Source organism: Coregonus lavaretus, assembly GCF_964263955.1.
Source record: "Coregonus lavaretus genome assembly, chromosome: 37".
Lineage (NCBI taxonomy): Eukaryota > Metazoa > Chordata > Actinopteri > Salmoniformes > Salmonidae > Coregonus > Coregonus lavaretus.
The window spans coordinates 6752780-6774066 of NC_140024.1; the positions used below are offsets into that span (position 1 = coordinate 6752780).

At 45.5% G+C, this 21287-nt stretch overlaps 1 protein-coding gene across 1 annotated transcript; it reads right to left on the reverse strand.

Annotated features, from left to right (window-relative positions):
* Positions 1-2041: 2041 nt before the first annotated feature.
* Positions 2042-20037, reverse strand: LOC311111904 (matrix metalloproteinase-15-like). The gene is made up of 10 exons (XM_084154823.1): positions 19823-20037; positions 13390-13538; positions 12826-12948; positions 12425-12732; positions 9116-9277; positions 8481-8770; positions 5300-5438; positions 3374-3524; positions 2944-3062; positions 2042-2612 (listed from the first exon to the last, which is right to left on the reverse strand). The coding sequence occupies exons 1-10, from the start codon at positions 19946-19948 to the stop codon at positions 2134-2136; spliced, it is 2046 nt and encodes a 681-aa protein (XP_084010949.1). The 5' UTR covers positions 19949-20037; the 3' UTR covers positions 2042-2133.
* Positions 20038-21287: the final 1250 nt, after the last annotated feature.

Below are 21287 nucleotides of genomic sequence, written 5' to 3' on the forward strand. Positions count from 1 at the left end.
CTAGTTTTGAGTTTTACATTTTGGTTGAGTTAGTCATCTAACTTCAATTCAACATGAAATCAACAAAACATTTCAGCATGTCATTCCCAGCTAGCACATAATGTTCTGAGAACCATATGTTTCTTAGAGCTTGGTGAGAGCTTGGTTGTCCTATGGTTATTTTGCATACAACCTTCCCACAATGTTCTGGGAATGGTGCAGGATACCCAGCTAGCACATAACGTTCTGAGAACCATATGTTTCTTAGGTTGGAATTTCAGAACTTCAGCATAACGCTTCCTATAGGTTTCTTCCCAGCATAACGTTTCCTATAGGTTTCATCATGGTTCTATTTAAAGTAATGTTCTCAGAACGTTCAGAGAACGTTAAGAAACAACATTCTTCTGTGGGAATTTCTGTACTTCAGCATAACGTTTTCTGCAGGTTTCCTCATGGTTCTATTTAAAGTCATGTTTGTTCTATTTAAAGTCATGTCTGTTTGAATAGACAAAAATTAACATCTTTGTATGAACAAAAAAAAACATGGCATGCTAGCTCTATCCTGGTGGCGCAGTGGACTAATTCCATGGATAGAGAACAGAAGATCATAAGTTCCTAAGTAGATTCATTTCCATGTGTCCAATCTGTGCTTGGAGTTCAAAACAGTTAACCTAAGCTAGCAGTGTTATTAAAAGTCTTATTGAAACATGTTCTCAGAACGTTATTTAATTACCTTCAAATAACCTTTTATTTCCATTCTCAGAACATTAATAAAACCTCCCAGGAAAACTTTCAGGGAACCATCGTAAAACGTTCTCACAACCTCCCTGCAACCTAAAAATGAAAGTTCGCAGAACAGGCGAAATGTTAATGTTTTCAGAACGTTTAAAAAACGTTCAGTTTTACCGGTCAGGAAACGTATGGCTTCGTTCCCAGAACCAATGGATAACCTAAAATGTATGTTCCCACAACTTCTAAGGAACCAAATGTGCTAGCTGGGTTGTATTTAGGTTAAAGGTTTGGTTGAAAAATGAGATTCCCTTACGTTGATGACTTTTTGCAAATCCAATCAGTTTTCCACGTTGATTCAACATCATCACATTGAAATGACATGGAAACAATGTTGATTCAATCCGTTTTTGCCCAGTGGATATTCTTTCAATACCCCCTGTCTCTCTCCTACCTCAACTTCAACTACTCCCCCAAGTCCCACACAGAGTCATTTCACAGTGAATTGCCTTTGTCTTAAAAAAATAGGAAAGAAGCACCTTTCTTTTCCAACCCTTCCCTATCATAACAACTCAAACTCTCATCGCCATGGTTTAACAGGACCGACACAAGGTTAGAAATGAAAAAGCCACCATGGGACCATGTTTGGTTGAATAAGCCAAACATTTGTGAAAGTTGTCTATAAAGTATGGACAACATTTCCAATATCATCCATGGTGCCCTTGAACTAAAAACAGATGAGAAAACCAAAAGCTCAGTTATTGGCTGTTCAACATGGAAGGTGTAGTAATAAAAGGCATTGGGTGAGTTACAGTTCAGAAGTGACACTGTTTACGCTGTTCTCTCTCCTGTTGATACCTGACCTGCAGTAGGCCTGCTTCAGCTGAAGGAGTCCTGAGTGAGGGAGGTGGGAGGGAGGGAGAAGGAGTGGGAAAGGGAGGGGGGGCTCTCTGCTTTTCACAGAATCAAACCTCCTTCACTCTCTTCATTCTGTGCTGCAGTCTCTCTCTATCGCTCTGTTTTGTCTCTGTTTTTGTTCTCCAAAGGTTAATCCAAGAACCAGATGGAAGTTATCTCAGAGAAACCCTCTGTAACGGGGCGGAGAGAGAGAAAATAATGCAGACACTTCCTGGTTTAGAAAACAAACACAGAATATGAACCAAACAAAAACAAAAAACTATGTGCAAACTTTCTGAAATAAACAGACTACAGTCAACTCATTGGGTAGAGCACCATGGGAGGGGGAGGAGTTAGGAGTATGTGTTTATGTTTGCTGTGTGTGTGTGTGTGTGCGTGTGTGTGTATATTTGAATCCGTGTATGTATGTATTTGCACGTATGTCTATACTATCATGTTTTGGATGAGAATATATAAGAACGAGGGTAGGGTTCAGGTTGGGGGGGGGGTTATTAAGTGGGTCAGAGGTCACACCCAGTCCTGCATGGAGCGTTTGCAGTGGACCAGCAGTTTGGGAGCTCCTTTCCTCTTCAGTGTGTTGATGATGGCGTAGGTCAGTCCCAGGATGCACAGCACCAGGATCAGGGGTACTGTCACCATGATGATGTTCATAGCGCGCGTCTCACTCTCGTCGATCTTCAGCACCACGTCCACCTCGTTGGTCTCCTCGTCTCTCTCGTCCTTATAGTCTACATCGTTGGTGTGGTCCCGCTCCTTGTCCTTCTCCTTGTCCTTGTCTTTGTCCCGGCCGGCGTCAGGGTTGAAGGGCGGGCGATCCACGTCGGGGACCTTTCGGCCTGCGTCGGTGTCCCTGTCTCTATCTGGGTCCAGGTCCACACTGCAGCCCATGAAGTCCCTCAGGATGGATTTAGGGTAGCCCGGCTCACTCTTCATCCGGTGGTTGTCAAACTTCCAGTATTTGGATCCCTTGTAGAAGTATGTATAAGCTGGGAGGGGAAGACAGAGGGAGGATGTTTGGTACAAAATACACTGTTATGATAATCAAATACTTATCCATGGCATTGAGTGAGACAGTAAATACAGTACAGTTTTGGGGGGGAAAAGACAGCAAAAAAAGCTTGTTGTCTTTTTCTTTCGTCCTTTCAAGATGATGTCACTTCTTTCCCTACTCAGCTCATATTCCCTACACTAAGCTCCCCCTCTCTCTCCTTCCCTCTCTCCCCCTCTCCCTCTCTCTCTGATTGACCAGACCCACCCTTCTCCTTTGTTCAGTGTTTATTACTGCCATTTTCCTGGCCACCCTCTCGCCTCTCTCACCTCCATCATCGCTGAGGAAAGCCCCCTTGGGAGAGGACGGGACCGCAGAGCCCCACACACTGATTGGCTTGGGGTAGTCCTTGTCGACTGCACGGGACTGTTCGTTAAAGCGCCAGTACCTAGAGATGAGAGGAGGGAGAGAATAACAGTATGTTAAACCACTATACAGCACTTACGTTAAATCAGGCATTCATGTAGAACTCAGGGTGTATGTGCCTTCTAAGCCAAAGCAGTCAGCACAAAAGAGTTGATGCCACATCCTTACACGCCAAGAGATTATGTCATCGTAATCGTGTAAAAACATATTCCATAGCCAAAACAATAGAAGACAATTCACAGTAGTGAAGACATGATCGAAACTCCATCTATCAACATGAAAAAGGGCAACAGTCATGAAATGCACAGATATCAGGGAGAGTCCCTTCCTTACCAGTCTCCTTTGAAAAAGTATGTGAAACCTGATGGTTCCCACCAGATGGCTGTGTCTATCCTGTCATAGGGGATGTCCCTGCCATAGTCCGTCAGCTCCTGGGGGTAACCAGGCTCCAGGTTGGCCTCCCTGAACAACCAGTACTTATTCCCTACAGGTGGAGGAGAGGAGGGTTGAGGAGAGGAGAGGAGGAGGAGGACAGTGATGTAGGAGGGGTGGGGGAACATATACATCGAGGAGATGAGAGAAAGGGGAGGACAGATATTGGGTGGGACATAATAATTCAGGAGGGACGGAGGGAGAGAAGGAGGGAGGGAGAAAGGGATTCATGGTTAATGGTCCTTTGTGGAGCAATGCATATGGACTTTCCCTTTCCAACAACTACCACTCATAAACCTGGATATCGCTATGGAAACTGTTAACCCGCCATTACATTACAGTCTTGTTTATTTGCTGGCTAGCATGCACCAATAATGGACATTATAGAGAGAGCAATAGAGTTTATGCACAGCTTTGGTTAGATATAATGCATTTGAAGTGGTTAGAGTGGAAATGTCGAGGACATGGTGAGTCGTTTTGTATTGTTTTACAGTATGTTAGACACAAAGGCACCACCAACATGCTTTCTATTCTCCTGGCCCAGTTCTCATTGAAAAGAAAACCTTTGCAGTCAGCATCTGGAGACAAACGGCTGATGCAACTCTCTCACTCACATCTGCCAGATGTTGCAGGCCAACTTTTTGGTCCCTTAGTTTCTTTCCTATGGCTGTCATCCAAATTTCAGAAGGTCTTGCCAAATGACATCATTTGCCCTGAAGACTTTCTCTAGGGAGAGCCAGCTGTTTTAAAGAGCGACAGCTCAAATGTATCCCCAAAAAGCGGTTTCACTATCTCCATCTGTCTTTCACTGTTTCTGGTTACAAAATTCATAGAGCAAAGAGATGCCAGCGGGATCTACAATAACCTCTACAGACAAATCATATTGTGTAGGCTCTCCTAAGGATATTATTACATTTGTGGTTTAACAATTGAGGAGGAGGTGGGGGGAAATCAATAGAAAGCCGCAATGAGGTCTGGGAGAAAACCTTACAGCAGCAAAATAACTTTTTATGTCAACCTAATGAGGGAAAATGATCGAAATGAAAGTTAAAACCTAAAGTGTTTGGGGGTATGGGACGGTTTCTGTGGCAACGGTGCAGGGAGGAAAGAGGTAGTTGTGACCGAATGAGGAGTCTGCAGAGGATTACAGCTCGAGCCAACGAGCATTCACTGCCACCAAGGAGATCTCATGTCTAGCCCAATCCGATTGCATTTCAGCACAAAACTCTAGGGATCTCCAGTCCTCCCATTTTAACTTGACGATGTCATTATCTTTTCCATTTAGACAGAAACATAATCTCTTCTATCAATTCAAAGACCGTTTGTCCGTAATATACTATCCGGGGTTACAATACATTTGGGGCTCCATGCTAAAGTGAATGTGGAGATCAAGGAACACTTAATGTCTGCAAAAATAAGTGTTAATGTGAAATTAGCAATGTTTACTCACTGTAATGAAATTGTAATGTGGAAAATACTAACAGCTTTATGTTTAGTCTCCAAGGCACACTAGCATAAAAAGAAAATACACACAGAGGACAGAAACAATGTCTGTGAATCCATTTTGGTATCAGCAACAATGCTTCATTATAGTGTAACCAAAGCGTTCAGTTGTTTTGTGATTGCTGCTACTTCAGCACATTAACAAACACTGTTCCAGTCCTCTGAGTTGGACTATTTCTCTTCTGTTTAACCCTCATTTAAAAAACAACAATGACTGACTGTGTGTGTGTGCGCGTGTGTGTGCGTGTGTTCGTGTGTATGCCTGCGCGCCTGCTTGTAGTCTTACGTGCACATATGGTAAAATTATTAGGAGAGTACAAATACCTTTAAAGAAGACGAATTTCCCATCGTGTCTCTCGTAGGCTGCATCGATGTCTCCAGGTAGTCCCCTCCAGAAGTGACCAATGGGCATAGGGTAGTTGTCCAGGACCCTGTTCCTCCGCACCCGCCAGAACCACCGACCCTGTCAGAAAAGAGCAGGGAGAGCTGTTAGAGGGCACATCCACTGGAGCTCTAATGCTCAGCATGACCTCCAACCTCTGACCCTGCCTGTGACATGGCTCTCTGGAGCTCCAGACATAGCTGGGGGTTGCTGCCTGCACACCAGATATGGACGCAAGACTGTGTATCAGCAGTTAAGTACCATCATGCAATCCATAAATTGCAGAGTCATATGGGAGAGAGGAACAGAGTGTCAAACATGATGGGCCATGTGCCTGATAGTTCTTAAACATCCCCTCTCTATCAGTCTGTTTAGCATATTGCCTGGAGGAGGAAGTCTTCACAGCCACGTTCAACAGTTTGGATCAATCAATGGGAGAAATACTTCAATAACATACGCATACTCTCTCTCTCTCTGTCTCTGTCTCTCTCTCTCTCTCTCTCTCGCACTCTCTCTCTCTTTCTCTCAGTGTGTCCTCAGTAAGTCCCTAGTCTCATGGTGCGGTGCGTGTCCGAGCTTGACCTTCACATTCCCTCCATCTCGTTGGCTCAGGCCCAGACCTTGAGATTACTTCAGACCTGTCTAATATATAAACCAGACCCAGGAACGCAGCCAAGGGCCTCTAAATTGAAACCGTCTGTTCTAACACCCAGCCCCCCTCCTCTACATCCACTAACCCCCCTACCCTTCTCCACGCCACACACTCCCCCCTTTCATTTCACCGCCATGGCACACTCTGCAGTGCCTAAAAAAGAGGGTAGGGTCCCGTCTATAGAAACAGAGAAAATAGGGCACATTAAGTTCCATTTAAAAGGTGAGGGAAACAGCTGTTAGTCCGTAATCTCTCTGTCACCTGACTATAACACAGGCTCTGTTCCAGCAGTGTTTGGGGTTCAGGAGAAGCCTGCTGCTGGGTGGTCGGGCTCCCAAGCGCATCCGAATGCCTGCACTACATGACAAGCCTACCAGAACAGACAATGAAATAACTAAGGCAATGCTAGAAGGCTATTAATACCCACAACCACAGCGCTGAGCATATCGCATGTCCAATTACTGTAGGAACTGGTTTGGGCATGCTGCATGTTGCATGAGGAGCGTTTTACGAGTTGGACTTATATAAAGTAGTTAAACTGTTATGTTTGTTTTAAGTCAGCACAAAACATGTCTGAAACGGTACAAGAAGGAAATCGCCCTCTCAGTGTAGGCCTAAGAGTGCTTTCCAAAAACTACCTCACGGATCTGCAAGCTCATTCATTAGTGGTAAGTTAATAGCATTGGCTGTCAGCATTAATGGTAAAAGCTAAGAGTTGCATCTTCCTGGCAGCAGCGCTTGTCTTTGTCCTTCAAGCGAGGAGCGCAGCCTGTTAGTGAACAGAACATAATTTAAAGCAGACCTGCCCTGCATCCAATCTACTCCAATCTTCTGTGAACATGGAGAGGCAGGAAGAGAAGAGGATAACAGAAGTGTAATTACGATTCTGAAAACCCCCACTCCCACTAGTCAAATCTACTGACTGTGGAACCTCACTGGCACACAAGAGAAAAGAGAACTGACCAGATATTCCTTAATATGAACACTACTCAACGTCAGGGACAGTCTGGGCTTGATGGTACCTTTCCTAAGGGCATTAGCAGGAGACGGCTTTGTGAAGCTACAGTCTATCGTAAGCTAATGTATGTGTACTTCAAATAAAGCCTGATGACATATAAATACCCCCTGCTCTCATATCTTCACTCCCCTCCAACTCTATGCTGCCTGTAGTGTACACCTCCTCTGCCCTCTACCACAGAGACAGTTGGACAGAGAGACAGATAACTGAAGTCAAGGCAAATGGCAGTTCTTGGAAAAAAGAGACATCCAACTTATTTAGATACAGCCAAAAGAATGAGAAGTGATAGTGCCGTAGAGGGAACATGGCTCTTTTCAGTGCTTGACTTGGACTGAAATAGGTGCCGGCACTCATTTTAGGTGCCGGTACTGTTTATATTTATATTTAGGTGCAGGATACTTTTGAGCTAATATTCTATAAGAAGTGCAGGAGCTCAAGCAGTAAAACATTTTAGGTACTCAGCTCCGGCGAGCTCCTGCCCAAGTCAAGCACTGGCTCTTTTCATACATAAGAGAGGAGTTGACCACATCAACTGAAGCATAAACAGTGAAATTCTCTCCAGCTGTCAGCAAATGGCTTGACAAATGGTTCAAATGAGAGCCATCTCCGCAGCCCTGTACTGGTTGGTCCAGTAGTTGTTAAGGCACACCTGAGACCTAGAGAGTGCTGCTCCTCTCCTCTTTACTGGGCTCCATGTCATAAAAGAGAGCGGCTCTGGGGTTTTACAGCCTGCTTAGGGCCCAATTGGACTCAGGCCCTGATCCACCTGCCCATAAAGCTCTCCAGATGCTCCTAACCTGGGCATAGCAGCTTTTACTGCACTACTGAGAGACATAGACAGACAGCAGCATGGTTATCACGCCCACTGGCTGCAATATGACCAGCCTTTGATCAAATTACCTACTAGATCAAATCAAATCAAATTTTATTGGTCACATATTTAGCAGATGCTATTGTGGGTGTAGCGAAATATTTGTGTTCCTAGCTCCAACAGTGCAGTAATATTCAACAATACACAACAATACACACAAATCTAAAAAGTAAAATAATGGAATTAAGAACTATAGAAATATTAGGACGAGCAATGTCGGAGTCTGGAGTATAAATATATATATGTGACGGGATGTATAGACAATATGGACAGTATATGGATAGAATATGTAGTATATCTGAAGAATAGTATATGTACAGCAATAGTTGAATATGGGCCTTGACTAGAATACAGTATATACATATGAAGTGGGTAAAACAGTATGTAACCATTATTAAAGTGACCAGTATTCCATGACTATGTACATAGGGCAGCGCCCTCAAGGTGCATGGTAGAGTAACCGGGTGGTAGCCAGTGACAGTATGTAGGTCATGCAGTCATCCAAGAGCATCTGTTCCTAGCAGAAGCCCTGAGACTGAATCAACTCATCTCATATGTGTGGGGGCAGTCTGAGGTCCTCACCTTGAACACAAACATCTCTCCCCTGAGCATGGTGACCGTGTCGAAGTTCCCTTCACAGATGTTGGGGCCGTAGTGGTCCGGGCGGTCAGTCGTGCGGGGCTTATCTGGCCTCCGGGGTGGGGCGTTGGGGGGAGAGTTAGGGGGAGATCTGGGGGGAGTGTTGGGAGGAGAGTTGGGGGGTGAGTTGGGGGGAGAATTGGGTGGAGAGTTGGGGGGTTTGGGTTCTGGCTGGGCTGGCCGGCGAGGAGTGACAGTGGGAAGAGCCTGGGTGGGTGTACCACCTGGCTGACCTGCAGAAATAAAGTGATAAACGCATCAAATAACAGCAGTTATAGGCTACTCTCCACTCAAAAATCCTAAAAGGAAATCAAGGGCTCAGAGATTTGTCCTCCAACTGATCTCATAATTGGGAGCTGTGTCCTGGTTTTGCCCGAGCTAGATAAGTGGATATGTGAATCAGCAGGCTGATTTTCCACTTAGAGCATGCTGTGGGCAGGAGGCATGTAGAGTGGAAACACAGACCAATCAGAGTTGTAATCAAAGCGGTGCCCACTACTCTTATAAATTTATAAAAACCAAAGCTCTTACAGCCAACCTTTTCAGGTCAGTAGTTTTGTTACAGACGGCCAACTCACCATAGATCTGTTGTATTCCTCTGAGGTCATCCTCGGGCAGTTGAAAGTCATCCGTTTCCATCCACTGGTAGAAAGGAGCCATAATGGCCATTGGGTTGTTGGAGTGTTCCAGGCCCAGGGCATGGCCCAGCTCATGTACAGCAACAAGGAACAGATCATTACCTGGAGAGAGAGAGAGAGAGAGAGAGAGAGAGAGAGAGAGAGAGAGAGAGAGAGAGAGAGAGAGAGAGAGAGAGAGAGAGAGAGAGAGAGAGAGAGAGAGAGAGAGAGAGAGAGAGAGAGAGAGAGAGAGAGAGAGAGAGAAGGAGGATAGTCATTATCATACTCAAGGCACTTAAGAAGTATACACCATGTCACGACTAAACCTAAAATAGACAGTGAGTGAGTAAAGTGAGAAAACTGGCCCCGTTTAGCTTAGTTGGTAGAGCATGGCGCTTGCAACGCCAGGGTTGTCTGGTTCGTTTCCCACGGGGGGCCAGTATGTAAATGTATGCACTCACTAACTGTAAGTCGCTCTGGATAAGAGTGTCTGCTAAATGACAAAAATGTAAGTCCCCTTGTGTAACACCACTGAGACCTGAGCAGAGACCTGAGCTGTGGCCACAAGCAGGAAGTGTTAACAGAGTTACTGGGGTCACCCAGGAGGGAATGGCAGACAACGAGCGGAACAGGCCATTCAGGCAGCATCTCACACAACGTATTTATTCATCCTTTCTCTCCACACGCTAACTAACCGTGTGTTGATTAAGGAGCCAGAAAACATCATTAATTCCATGCTACAAAAGGCACTGAAAACATGACAAGCTAGTAGTGAAGCCTTAGGAAACTGAATGAAAGACAGAAATGTACTGTACATAGCTTCCAAAAGAATGGTTGTAAAATGGTTGGCGTGAAATGAAGGACAGCTATATTTGGCAAGTTTAGCTAATAGAGTTGACTTGGAGAGCTCAGGGCTTGGGTTGGGGCTGGAGCTTTGGTTGGAGCTGGGGCTGGGGTTGGAGCTGGGGCTAGGGTGGGACCTGGGGTTGGAGCTGGGGATGGGGTTGGAGCTGGGGCTAGGGAGGGACCTGGGGCTGGAGCTGGGGATGGGGTTGGAGCTAGGGCTAGGGTGGGACCTGGGGTTGGAGCTGGGGATGGGGTTGGAGCTGGGGCTAGGGTGGGACCTGGGGCTGGAGCTGGGGTTGGAGCTGGGGGTGGACCTGGGGTTGAGGTTGGAGATGGGGATGGGTTGGAGCTGTGGATTGGGTTGGAGGTGGGGGTTGGGGGGAAGTCAAGGGGTTTTCCCATTTTGACCCTGGTTATTGATCCCCAGAGCTGGCCAAGTGAGGAATATAGTTACGTCATTCTAACTGAGACTACATGGTGGTGGGGCAGTGGTCTATGTTGTGGTCCTCTGTAGCTCAGCTGGTAGAGCACGGCGCTTGTAACGCCAAGGTAGTGGGTTCGATCCCCGGGACCACCCATACACAAAAAAATGTATGCACGCATGACTGTAAGTCGCTTTGGATAAAAGCGTCTGCTAAATGGCATATTATTATTATTATATTATTATGTTCAGACAGTAAGCTCCTCCCATTGAGGTTATGAAGTCAATGCACAAAAATGTGCTTGTTCAGGGTTTTTAATGGTGTTAATGGTGCTCTCAGTAGATAAAGTGGTCGGTCTAATGTCTTCTGATAAGCATCAAGACACACACTCCTCATACCCCAATCAAAGCCTGCCGTTGTCCCAGACAGACTGACAGTGATGCATTGTCACAGCAACAGAGAACACATCTATGACACAGTGACTGCCACTTCAACCACCCTCCACAAAGAACATCCTGTGGACACTCACAAAAAAAGTATATGGAAATTGCCTTGAATTTAATTGACCTATCCTATAGGTTCGCCTTTGAAGTTGGTTCCAAGTTATGGCCTGGTACTTTCCCAGTGAATGACAAATTATTCCATTCCAGTTTTAATTGAACTTTGACCTGATCTGTGGGCCATCTTGTCTGAAATGAATGCTGAGGGTGGTTGGTGAGATGTCTGTAGGGATCGCTCTATTATACTGACAGACAGCATCGTGTGGAACTACATTATGTCATGGCTTCTGTCATCTGAGGAAGTTGAGATGTTCAGGATTCCTCTTTTTGTCAGCTGCATGCTCCCATCCCCTCCCATCCCCTTCCAACTTCTCCTCCAACCACAATCTGTGACTTAGCAGGCTATCAGCACATCCATGTGACTCTAAAAATATACCACAGGATACAGAGAAAGAAAGGGAGAGAGAGAGAGAGAGGAGAGAGAGAGAGAGAGAGAGAGAGAGAGAGAGAGAGAGAGAGAGAGAGAGAGAGAGAGAGAGAGAGAGAGAGAGAGAGAGAGAGAGAGAGAGAGAGAGATGGGAAGAAAGAAGGCTCTGTAAGGTAACCCTGACAACAATGTGGCTCACAGACTTCAAACGTCTCGGGAGAAGAGCCAACTTATCTCTCTTCCTCCTCACTAAAATGAACACAGCAGCACATATCCCCATCTAAGAGCCTAATGAATAGACATGCAGCTTTGTTAGATATCAGTGTGTAATAACCACAACACTTGACAAGCATGTTTAAGCTTAGCCAACAATGTCCTTAATGTGCCACGAGCACTTAGTTGACCTTTACTTTTAGAATTTTCGTGGTTTAAAAGACCGTTAAAAGTAATGTGTCAGAGAGTTTTAAAGACCCAGGCTACATGAGGATACAACAGTGTTAAAGAAAGGGTCAACTCAAAAACCGATCTCCCACTGTGGAATTACCTCAAAACCCTCACTGTGGCATTTAGACTTCTCTGTGATCTGTCCAGTAACACCTCCTACTCTCTCGACCTCACCAAGCATAGCCAATCATCTCTCTCTGCTCTGACTGGCTCAGGAAATGACAACGTTCACCTCCACAAGGCAGGGAAAACTCTCAGTCACTCACCAAGACCCTCTGGGCAACACCAGTTTGGTTAATGATTGAAAGGATGAAAAGAATACCACCATTCCTTAAAACACGGCTTTGAGAGCCGGTGGGAGTTGTAAGAGCTGTATGATGTCATCCATCTAACTTTGAAGTTTAATGGAGGTAATGGAGGAGTAAAACTCAACAAATGTTCAACAAATGAGTGATGATGTGGTTTGTCATGCCAACTATGGTAAACAAGGGGAAGGTAGGGAAAGGCCAGCTAAAGTAGGTGAGGAGAGCGGAAAGCAGGGACGTTGCATTTAATGAATAAGAATGTATAAGATGTAATGGTTCTGGTGTAGAGCTAAAGAGACTGGTATCCATCCACATCCATCACCTACCTTGCAAGTTCCCATTGCCGATGGTCCATGGCTCATCAGAATCAAAGTGAGTATCACCGCCCATACCAGGACCAGGGAAGTAGGCGTGGGCAAGGAACCCGCCCTCGCCATCAAAGGGTGAGCTGTCTCCATGGAAACCCGAGGCAAAGAAGATCATGATGTCAGGCTCCTTCCTCCGGCCATATTTGATCTCCTGGTAGGGGATCTCATCGAAGGTCAGCGGGGTCACCTTCTGCCACACCTTGAAGGCCCTCCGGATGGCCTCATACGAGTTGTACTCCCCAATCTTTGGTGTGTAGTTCTGTATACTGCAAGGGAAGAGGAGGAATCCAAATGAAAACTCATTTGGAATTTGGTTATAGATGAAGATTGACCAAGATTAAGTAAATTATGTTATTTACCTGTAGGTGAGGTGGCTCTTGTTCCATTTGTGGCCAGTGAGTGCATAACGTTTCCGCCGAACGTTGGTCTTAATCTGACCCCCAAACTTGTCTGGGACTCCGCAGCGCGGCCTCCGCATGGCTCTAGGAGAGGATACCAGGGTTACACTCCCCACTCCTCTACACAGTGTCACACTGGGGTTTTATGAGATACACTGCCCATGATACCAGCCCAGGTGCTGTACCATAGAAAAGTGAATGCGTTTTATGTGCAGTAACTGATCTGTGGGTTCAAGATAGGCCACCCCTAAAGATAGGAAGACATTGCTCCCTGTTGGGGATTTGATATCTACATCCCAGACCAGACCAGGCCACCTCACACTCCTATGAACTTATCACTCCAAGGCTCAAATCCTTCCGTCTCCCTCATACTGTACAAATCCATTACAAACTAGGAAATGAATCCATTGACATGATTGGACACATAGGCATCAGAGAGAGAGAGGTCTGGTTCAGGAGAATAGCATTAGGATGGCAGTAATGGGAGCAATGACAGAGCACAATAGGGAAGGAAGTGTGACATACGTCACCGTGCCTTGGTCCATCGCGCCGGTGACCTCCAGGCCGTAGAAACGCTGCATGTCGCTGACTGCATTTGAAAGGATGTGAGCTGACCGCATGGTGGACATCTGTCTGCTGGCCTGAGGTAGGTAGCCATACATCCGCAGCCATGACTGAGAGAGAGAGAGAGAGAGAGAGAGAGAGAGAGAGAGAGAGAGAGAGAGAGAGAGAGAGAGAGAGAGAGAGAGAGAGAGAGGGACAGAGAGAGAAGGACAGAGAGAGAGAGAGAAGGACAGATAGAGAGAGAGAGAGAAAGAGAGAGGAGAGAGGAGAGAGGGACAGAGAGAGAGAAACTTAACACCATACAGAGTGTACACTTCTAAGGCTGCGTTTACACATGCAGCCCAATTCTCAATTTTTCCACTAATTGGTCTTTTGACCAACGACATCAGATCTTTTCACGTCAGATCTTTTTCAGAGCTGATCTGAGTAGTCAAAAGACCAATTAGTGAAAAGAAGATCAGAATTGGGCTGCCTGTGTAAACACAGCTTAAAAGGCATACAGAACAGCGTAACTGCCGTGTGGGGGAGGAAGACATGAAGGGAGAAACCAGATACAATCACAGACTTCAGATTGACCGTTCCACCTGTTAAAGGGATATTTAATACCACCAGAGGCTGTGCCAGAGCGTCACGGCGGATAGAGCTACAGATGGAGACACTCAACAGGGTGGCCACGCAACTCTATCAGCTAAACCATTGTGAAAGAGAGAGATCAGGAACTAACCAGTCACACCAAAATGACCACACCTCAACCCTCAGCTGATGGGATATGCCTGGGAGGCGGAGGAGAAGGTGAGGCAGGGGTTCGCTTTTCTCTGAAGCCCACGCTACTGTATAGGAAGCTACTGATCTTTAATTATGTAATTAGCGCTAATTACATAAGAAGTCCCCCACACACATACTGTAATAAACACAATTAACCCTATACTGTGGTTGCTGAATTACCGGCCTGCCTGCTGTAACCAATGTGGAGGCAATAACAGGGCTAGTGATTGAGAGCAGGGTTAACACAGTGGGTTAACTTTATGCATCTCTGAGTTTGATTACACACAGCTGTGCAGAGACACCATTTTGTTGACAGCAGTTTGTGTCCGAGAGATGATCAATCCCAGCGTATGAACCAGTAAGGCAAAAGCAATAAGTCAATATTTTCACTGAAGAAAAAAGACACGGAAAACACGTGGCATACATTTCCTGATCTTCTGAAGAGCCATTTAACATCCAGTGAGATGTTTTATCTCTCTGCCTTGAATCATTCTGCTCCACTTCCATCTGTTGGACAATCTTTAGAAGCCACATGGAGGGAGATGTGAATGGCCACACTTTAAATGTCACTCCTCTGATATTTGTAAGACTGCCTTGTGTGACTGAGTGTGTGAAGCGGCCACATGATTTACACAAGAATAGTAAGACGCTCTAACCCTGTTACACAAGCAACCATGGACCTCTTGAGAAACTCTTAAAGACACACCTCCTCCCAGAGCAGTAAATGAGTGATTTACCAGGGGGGGGATTAGAAGTGGACCTATCCCTACCATACAGGCACCGGACTAAGCAGAGAGGTGGGGGAGGAGTGCTATAATGCCCACTTCTCTTCTATCTAAGGACCAGGCCTGGGTTGCTGTTCCTGGTTGCATGGGGCTCCCTCTGGTTTCTGGCCGGCATGATCTCCGCCTTCCAACCCCCATGCTCACAGAAGACACAGGCCTTTGTGGTCCCCTCCCTCTGCTGTGGAGCAGGACTGAATAGCCGGCCCTGTTTCTGGGCACAGGCTGAATGTAAACCCCTCTTTCTCCAGGGCACCAACTGGAGCCCCCAGATCCCATGCTGCTGCTACTTCTGGAAACACGGCTGACAAGAGAGCGCCTTCCAGACAGCTGAAACACTGCTCTGTCTCTCTCTCTGCTCTTTCTCTCCAGCCTCTCATACTCTCTTCCTCTTCCCTCTCTCTCTCTGATATCAACTTCCTCTCTCTTTCCTGTCACATTCTCAACCCCCTACTGGCTGGCTCCCTCTTTTTGCTTCCCTCATTCTATATTTGTGGTCTCTCTCTTTCATACAAATTCAGGCAGATCCTTTCCCTATATTTTCATTGGATATGGGTGGAAGCAGAGAATGGCTGGTTTACAGCTGGTTTAGGTGGGACCCACCTTATCTTCCAGATAAGGGCCCGTTCAAACAATCTGAGTCCGGGATTCTGGAGAGTGTAGGAGGTGAAGGGGTGTGTTCATACAAGACGGAAAATATATTATCCCAGCTTGTAAAAGACACAACAACCAGGTTTCTTTTCTCTCTGGCATCGTTTGGGATGGTATTTATTGAAGGGCGTTGGAACAAGAGAAATAGGCTACACCACGTTATAGATATATGAAAGCACCCTTTTAAAAAGTAAAGTGCTTCAATCTGTACCCTACCCTTTAAGAATCATCTGTAATGAATACAAAGCAAGGCTATGGTTCCAGGGGGGAGTGAAGCACAGGACTTCTTTTAGTCCAATCAGCTACCCTGTCAGCAGCTCCTTCAATAAGACCTTGAGCCTACCTGCCAAAACGAAGGCCTCCTGGATCCAGCAATTCACGAGGAATTGTAAAACGAGCATCACTCAGTGTATGTGGTTGTGTGTGTGTGCGCGTGTGAGTGTCTGCGTCCCGCACAATGTCAGCCAAGACACTAACAAATGGAGAATGCTTTTATTCCCTGCACTTGGTAGTCTGCCATCTTTTGGTCCTAACCTCCAGCAGAGAGAGAATAAAAATGAAGGAGAGAGAGACAGGAGGAGGAAATAAAAAACACACACAGGCACTGTCCTACTCTGTAAGCGAGTGTCTTGTGAGAGAGAGAAACAGAGATAGAGATGGAAACAGAGAGAGAGCGAGAGAGAGAGAGAGAGAGAGAGAGAGAGAGAGAGAGAGAGAGAGAGAGAGAAACAGAGATCGAGAGAGAGAGATCCGGAGGGAAGAGAGTCACCATTAGAGGTTCATGGCATTTCCCGTTCTCATCGCTACTCATTACCTCTCGCCATGGCGATGAAAGCTCGCTGTGCCCATGGCGACGGGTAACCTCAGGGGAACACAAAGGAACTGGTTGGAATACAGAGAGAAGGCATGCTGCACGGACAAGCAGAAATAGAGTGAGGCCGGCTCTGCCAACGTTAAGGGTTAAACTGGGGATAAAGATAGGGTTTCAGGAAGCAATACAGTCGGCCTCCTGTGTTCTGTAGACTTAATAAACCCTAGCCCCTCCCACTTCTCCACCTCTTCTTTATGCTGGTCTCTCTTTCTCCCTCTCTCTCCCTCTTTTCACTCTGAAACAGTCCTCTCCAGACAAGAGCTCTCATTGTTGCTCCTCAGCTGCCTGGGAGTCCTGCAGGCCTAAATGTCTCTCCTCTGTTTGTGTCCCATTTGGAAAACAGCTGTCACACTTAACCATCACATGCAGCACAGCTGAGCAAGCCGCCTAGTTCACTCTCTTTCTCTCCCTCTCTCTATCATTTATCACTCTCCCTCACTCCCACTTCATCTCTGTTCATCAGACAGTGTAGGAGTCCAGTCTCCTTTGATAGGTCAAGCTGTAGGTGCAGGGAGGAAGGGAGCTGATGACCATAACATCAGTGAGAATGTTCAGTAAATGCAAAAGGGAGAATCCATTCAAGATCTCAGCTGAGCTCATATGCATACTATTCATGCATGCTGATTGATCACTTTATATTGAATTGAATGGAGAGAGAATATCAGATACAGGTTAAGTGGAACAGTTTAGTGAAAACACACAAAAAGCGTGACATTTTCAGGTGAACACCAACCCACACCTTGAGGACAGACGTTGGCAGATAGGCGTTAACTAACAGGCTGTCTGTTCTCGTCAGTCTCCACCCCACCCCAGATGTTTAAAACAATCCCTCAGTCAACAGATCTCCTTGACTACACTTAAAGACCCCATTACCACCTAAACACTACAATGCTAATACTCTGCCAGGATGTGGCATGTTGGGACAAGAAAGGCCCCAAGGTCTTTTTGTCTCGTAAACAATGGCTGCCAGGTCAGCAGTAACTACCTGTGTATGAGCCTCATTCCTCATCATAATCCTTCAGTCTAGTCAGTCACAAATCTGCCTTACTCAGAGTGCACTCAACCAAAACACAAACATAAACACAACTTAGATAAGAATGCAGAGGCACGCAGTGGCCGACCCATCACTGATGTGATCAGTATTGACTAACTGACTGATGACAATATTGATTTTCCTCAGCACAGTGTTTCAATCTAAGAGTCTGTACTACATTCATTAGTGGATGATTTATTATGTGACAAGAATGTTTTATACACCTTTATGGGATTTTCTTACATTTACAATGTCTCTCCTAAATATGCCATATTATAGTATTATAAATATATTATTACGTTATAATATTGGTACTATAACATGTTATAACAGTGTATCTCCTTTTCTCACATCAGTTGTATGTTCTACTGATAGCCAGACCAACAATGAGAGGCTGTGGACCACTGTGGTCTCACCACACACAGCCTAACACCCCAGAGACTAACCCAGTCCCACGCTGCACCATCACAACACGGCCACACTGCTCTGGTGGCAGCCAAATCATTTCCTGTGAGAACACCATCGGCATGGTTACTAGGGCTTTGAGAGTCTAGTGCCACATAAAATCACATACAAATATATATATATATTTGGCAGTGGTAAGACCAGGGTGAAAGTTGGGACAATAAAAAGACCTCATCTGGCCTGTATGAAAAAAAAGAACAACTGTGTTTCCCATCCATGATAATGCAGGAGAATAACTCCTGATCTCTCACAGCACAGGAACCTTCCAGCTAGCATAAAGGTGCTACGGTATATCTGTTAAATCTGCCACAAGCCCCACAGGTGTGAGAAATGTGTATACACATGTGTTGGCAAAGGATCCAGGCTGATTGTGCGTAGTTCAGACTGCCTCACATGGCTACGTTTTAATACTATGATTTCAAAGTGGCTTAACATTTTTTGATAGTCACAACACAACAACCAACCTCAACTGCAGTGGCCTGTGAGAGAAAAAGAAACAGTGTGTGCATAACTGACCCCTTCATTAAGCCTTGACCTGACAGGAGAGGCTAAGCACTAAAGTCAACACAGCTTGGTTAAGTGGGTGCAGCTGGGACAAAGTCCACAAAAACACAGACCTATACAATAACAAAGGAGAAAAGGTATTACAAACTTTCGATTCTGCTCTGCTGGATTGAAACTGGCCCTCCACATTCAGTTGGTGTGTTGTAAAGGAAAACTAGAGGGGCGTATTCTTCTCTACACATTTGTAGGGACATTGTATTCCCTATGGGACACATGTTTAATGCTAAGCTCATTAGCCTACATCTCAGCTCACTCTCACCTATCTGGAGCAGGTTGGGAATCAGCACTGCCTGCTGCAGAAGACAGGAAGAGTGATGGTCTGGAAACGAACTGCGAAAGCATTTGCCTATTCCCCCCACATTTAATCATTCCGTTGATGAATATGTCCAAAGCAGGGGGCAACTAGTGAGATGAGCACGGCTCAGTCAGTGATGCAGATATCTTTTCAGGTGCTGTTGTAGTATTTCAAGAAAGCAAAACAACCCTACCTGTAGGAAGGTAAAGTGGTGAACCAATAATATGGATATGTGCTTACAGAATGTGGTAATGAAAGTGGGATTACTTAATCTGACCCAGAGATCCTTTAAGAACAGCAGCTTTCCACATATGGTGCTGACTGCAAGAGTGTGTCAGTGTGTCAGTGAATGAGTAAGATTTGTGTAGTTTGGCTAGCGGCATGGCCTTTTTGGGGAGAAGTTCCAGCCCAGGAGGACCCTGTTGGCGGCGCACAAGGGATAGTCCTGTTATTGTGGAACAGCTAGTTATGAGCAGGATATGCAGCTTGGGGTGCTGGATCGAGTTCCTCAGACCGAATGAGCTGGGTCATTAAGTTCAAAATGTGTGTGTAAAAGTGCCCAATTTGCACTCATGAATGCCTTACGAATAAGATACATTTATAGTAGTGATCTGACTTTTTGTTTCAGGACTGGAACAGACTTGACCTAACAAATATTTTGGTGTTCTTGCAGGGTATCCAAAATTATTAAGAATACCTGTCCCCAGCACACAGAATTGTTATTTTGTGCCATCAGATGAGCGCAAGGTTGTCAAGGTTATGCGCAACCATATCTATTGAAAGATGGGCAGTCAAATTGCAATATCAGCTAAAGTTAACAGGGATTTGGTGAGAGGTTTTTTATAACTTGTGTGTTTTGCAGAATATTATGATACATTAAAACTAGTTTTTGTATAAACACTACAGCATTGTTGTAACACAGGGAACTTTCTGAACATTGACATTTTCAGTGAAGATGTTCCAATTACCTCTGCATTAAAAGCTTCATCCTCTCCTCCGTGTGTCCCGAGACAGGTGACCCAAAGCACGAGGAGAGAGGGAACTAAAGTCCGTCTCCAGAGTAACCAAATCCAGTTTTTCCATGAGGATGCCATAGCCTACTCGTGGCTTGCCAAAACCCCGGACAAGGAAATGGATACCTTGTCCAAGTGTCCACTGGGTACAAAGACGCGCTTCAAGTTGTTAAGAATAATTTATGTTGGTCACCTTCCAAGGAGTCTCTCAAAAATACTGTAAATTTTAAGAGGAAAAAATATTACATTTGCTATGGCGAGGACATCAATAAGGACAGTGACATTCATCAACTCCGTCAGTATCGCTTCCAGAAAACAAGGTTCATTCGAGTATCCAGAGGTGTTGCAGCTGTTTAAAAGGTTGTCCTTTTGATTGCCACACTACATGTCCTCTCCACAGCTCTGTTTGAATAGACCACAATCCCAGGAGGGGGATCAGAGAAGTCTTGCACTGTTGCCAGGATTTCTAAAACGCTTAGGTAGCCTATTATTGCTTGCGGGCGTGTCCCAATTTTACTCACAATTCCATATCAGGATGTGCCGATAAAAAGTAATTTCCTAACAACCAGCTTTATGGTAATTGGCGTGTTGGTGTCACTGCACCAGAAGCCAGCTCACAAAGCACGCATAGTGACTTTAATCTTAATATGTCAAGTAATTTACTGAACTGCTGTGTGTAACATGCTTAATGTTGACAGAACAAACACATTGCAAATGAGCCCAATAGCAACGGAAGACGGTTGAAGGTTAAATAACGGGTCCAAGTTTGTTGACAATTATTTACAGACCACGACAAAGAAGTTGAAGTCGGCTGCAGCTGTCCAACACTCGTGCAAATCTAGCGCGGTGTCTCCGTAAGCCTGTTTTGAATCACGGCGCCTTCTGTAAAGATTTCATATGATCGTTCTCCGCCCGTTAAAATCTAGATTTTTCTTCCAGTTTTCCTGGACTCTGTCCACCCTGTTCCGTTACTCTCCCGGGTCGATTTAAGTGTGTTTTATGGAGCGGGGCAGCTCGAAGCTGGACTGGCTGCTTCACCAGTGACTATGTACCTTGTGCGTCGCGATCAAAGTCGCTCCTCCAGCTATCAAATCAGTAAGGAGAGCGGATGTAGCCCCCCACCACATTAGCGGATGTAGCCCTCCACCCCCTTCGAAACTATTGAGCGTGTATAGGCTACAAATTAGTATTTTGATGGCATTTACGTTTTCAGAGGTTTCACACAGCGTTCTATTAATATTGTTATTGGCTGAATTCATTCAGCTTCATAGTTGGAAATAACAAAATGCCTAGCCCTCAGGGGCGGTGTGTTCAATAGGGCGATATGGGCGACGCACTGCCAAACGGGAAAAGGAAGGGATTTTTTTTCTAATCAATTATATCAAGGCAACAGTAGTTATCAGTGTTGTAATCTAGACGT

What these genes read in the sequence shown, in the direction of transcription:
- LOC311111904 (XM_084154823.1), bottom strand. Translation starts at nt 19,948, where the DNA reads ATGGCATCCTCATGGAAAAACTGGATTTGGTTACTCTGGAGACGGACT. An exon ending in AGGAATACAACAGATCTATG is followed by an intron (nt 8,771 to 9,115) that starts GTGAGTTGGCCG and finishes TTATTTCTGCAG; the next exon opens with GTCAGCCAGGTGGTACACCC. An exon ending in TTTCCTCAGCGATGATGGAG is followed by an intron (nt 2,613 to 2,943) that starts GTGAGAGAGGCG and finishes TTCCCCTCCCAG; the next exon opens with CTTATACATACTTCTACAAG.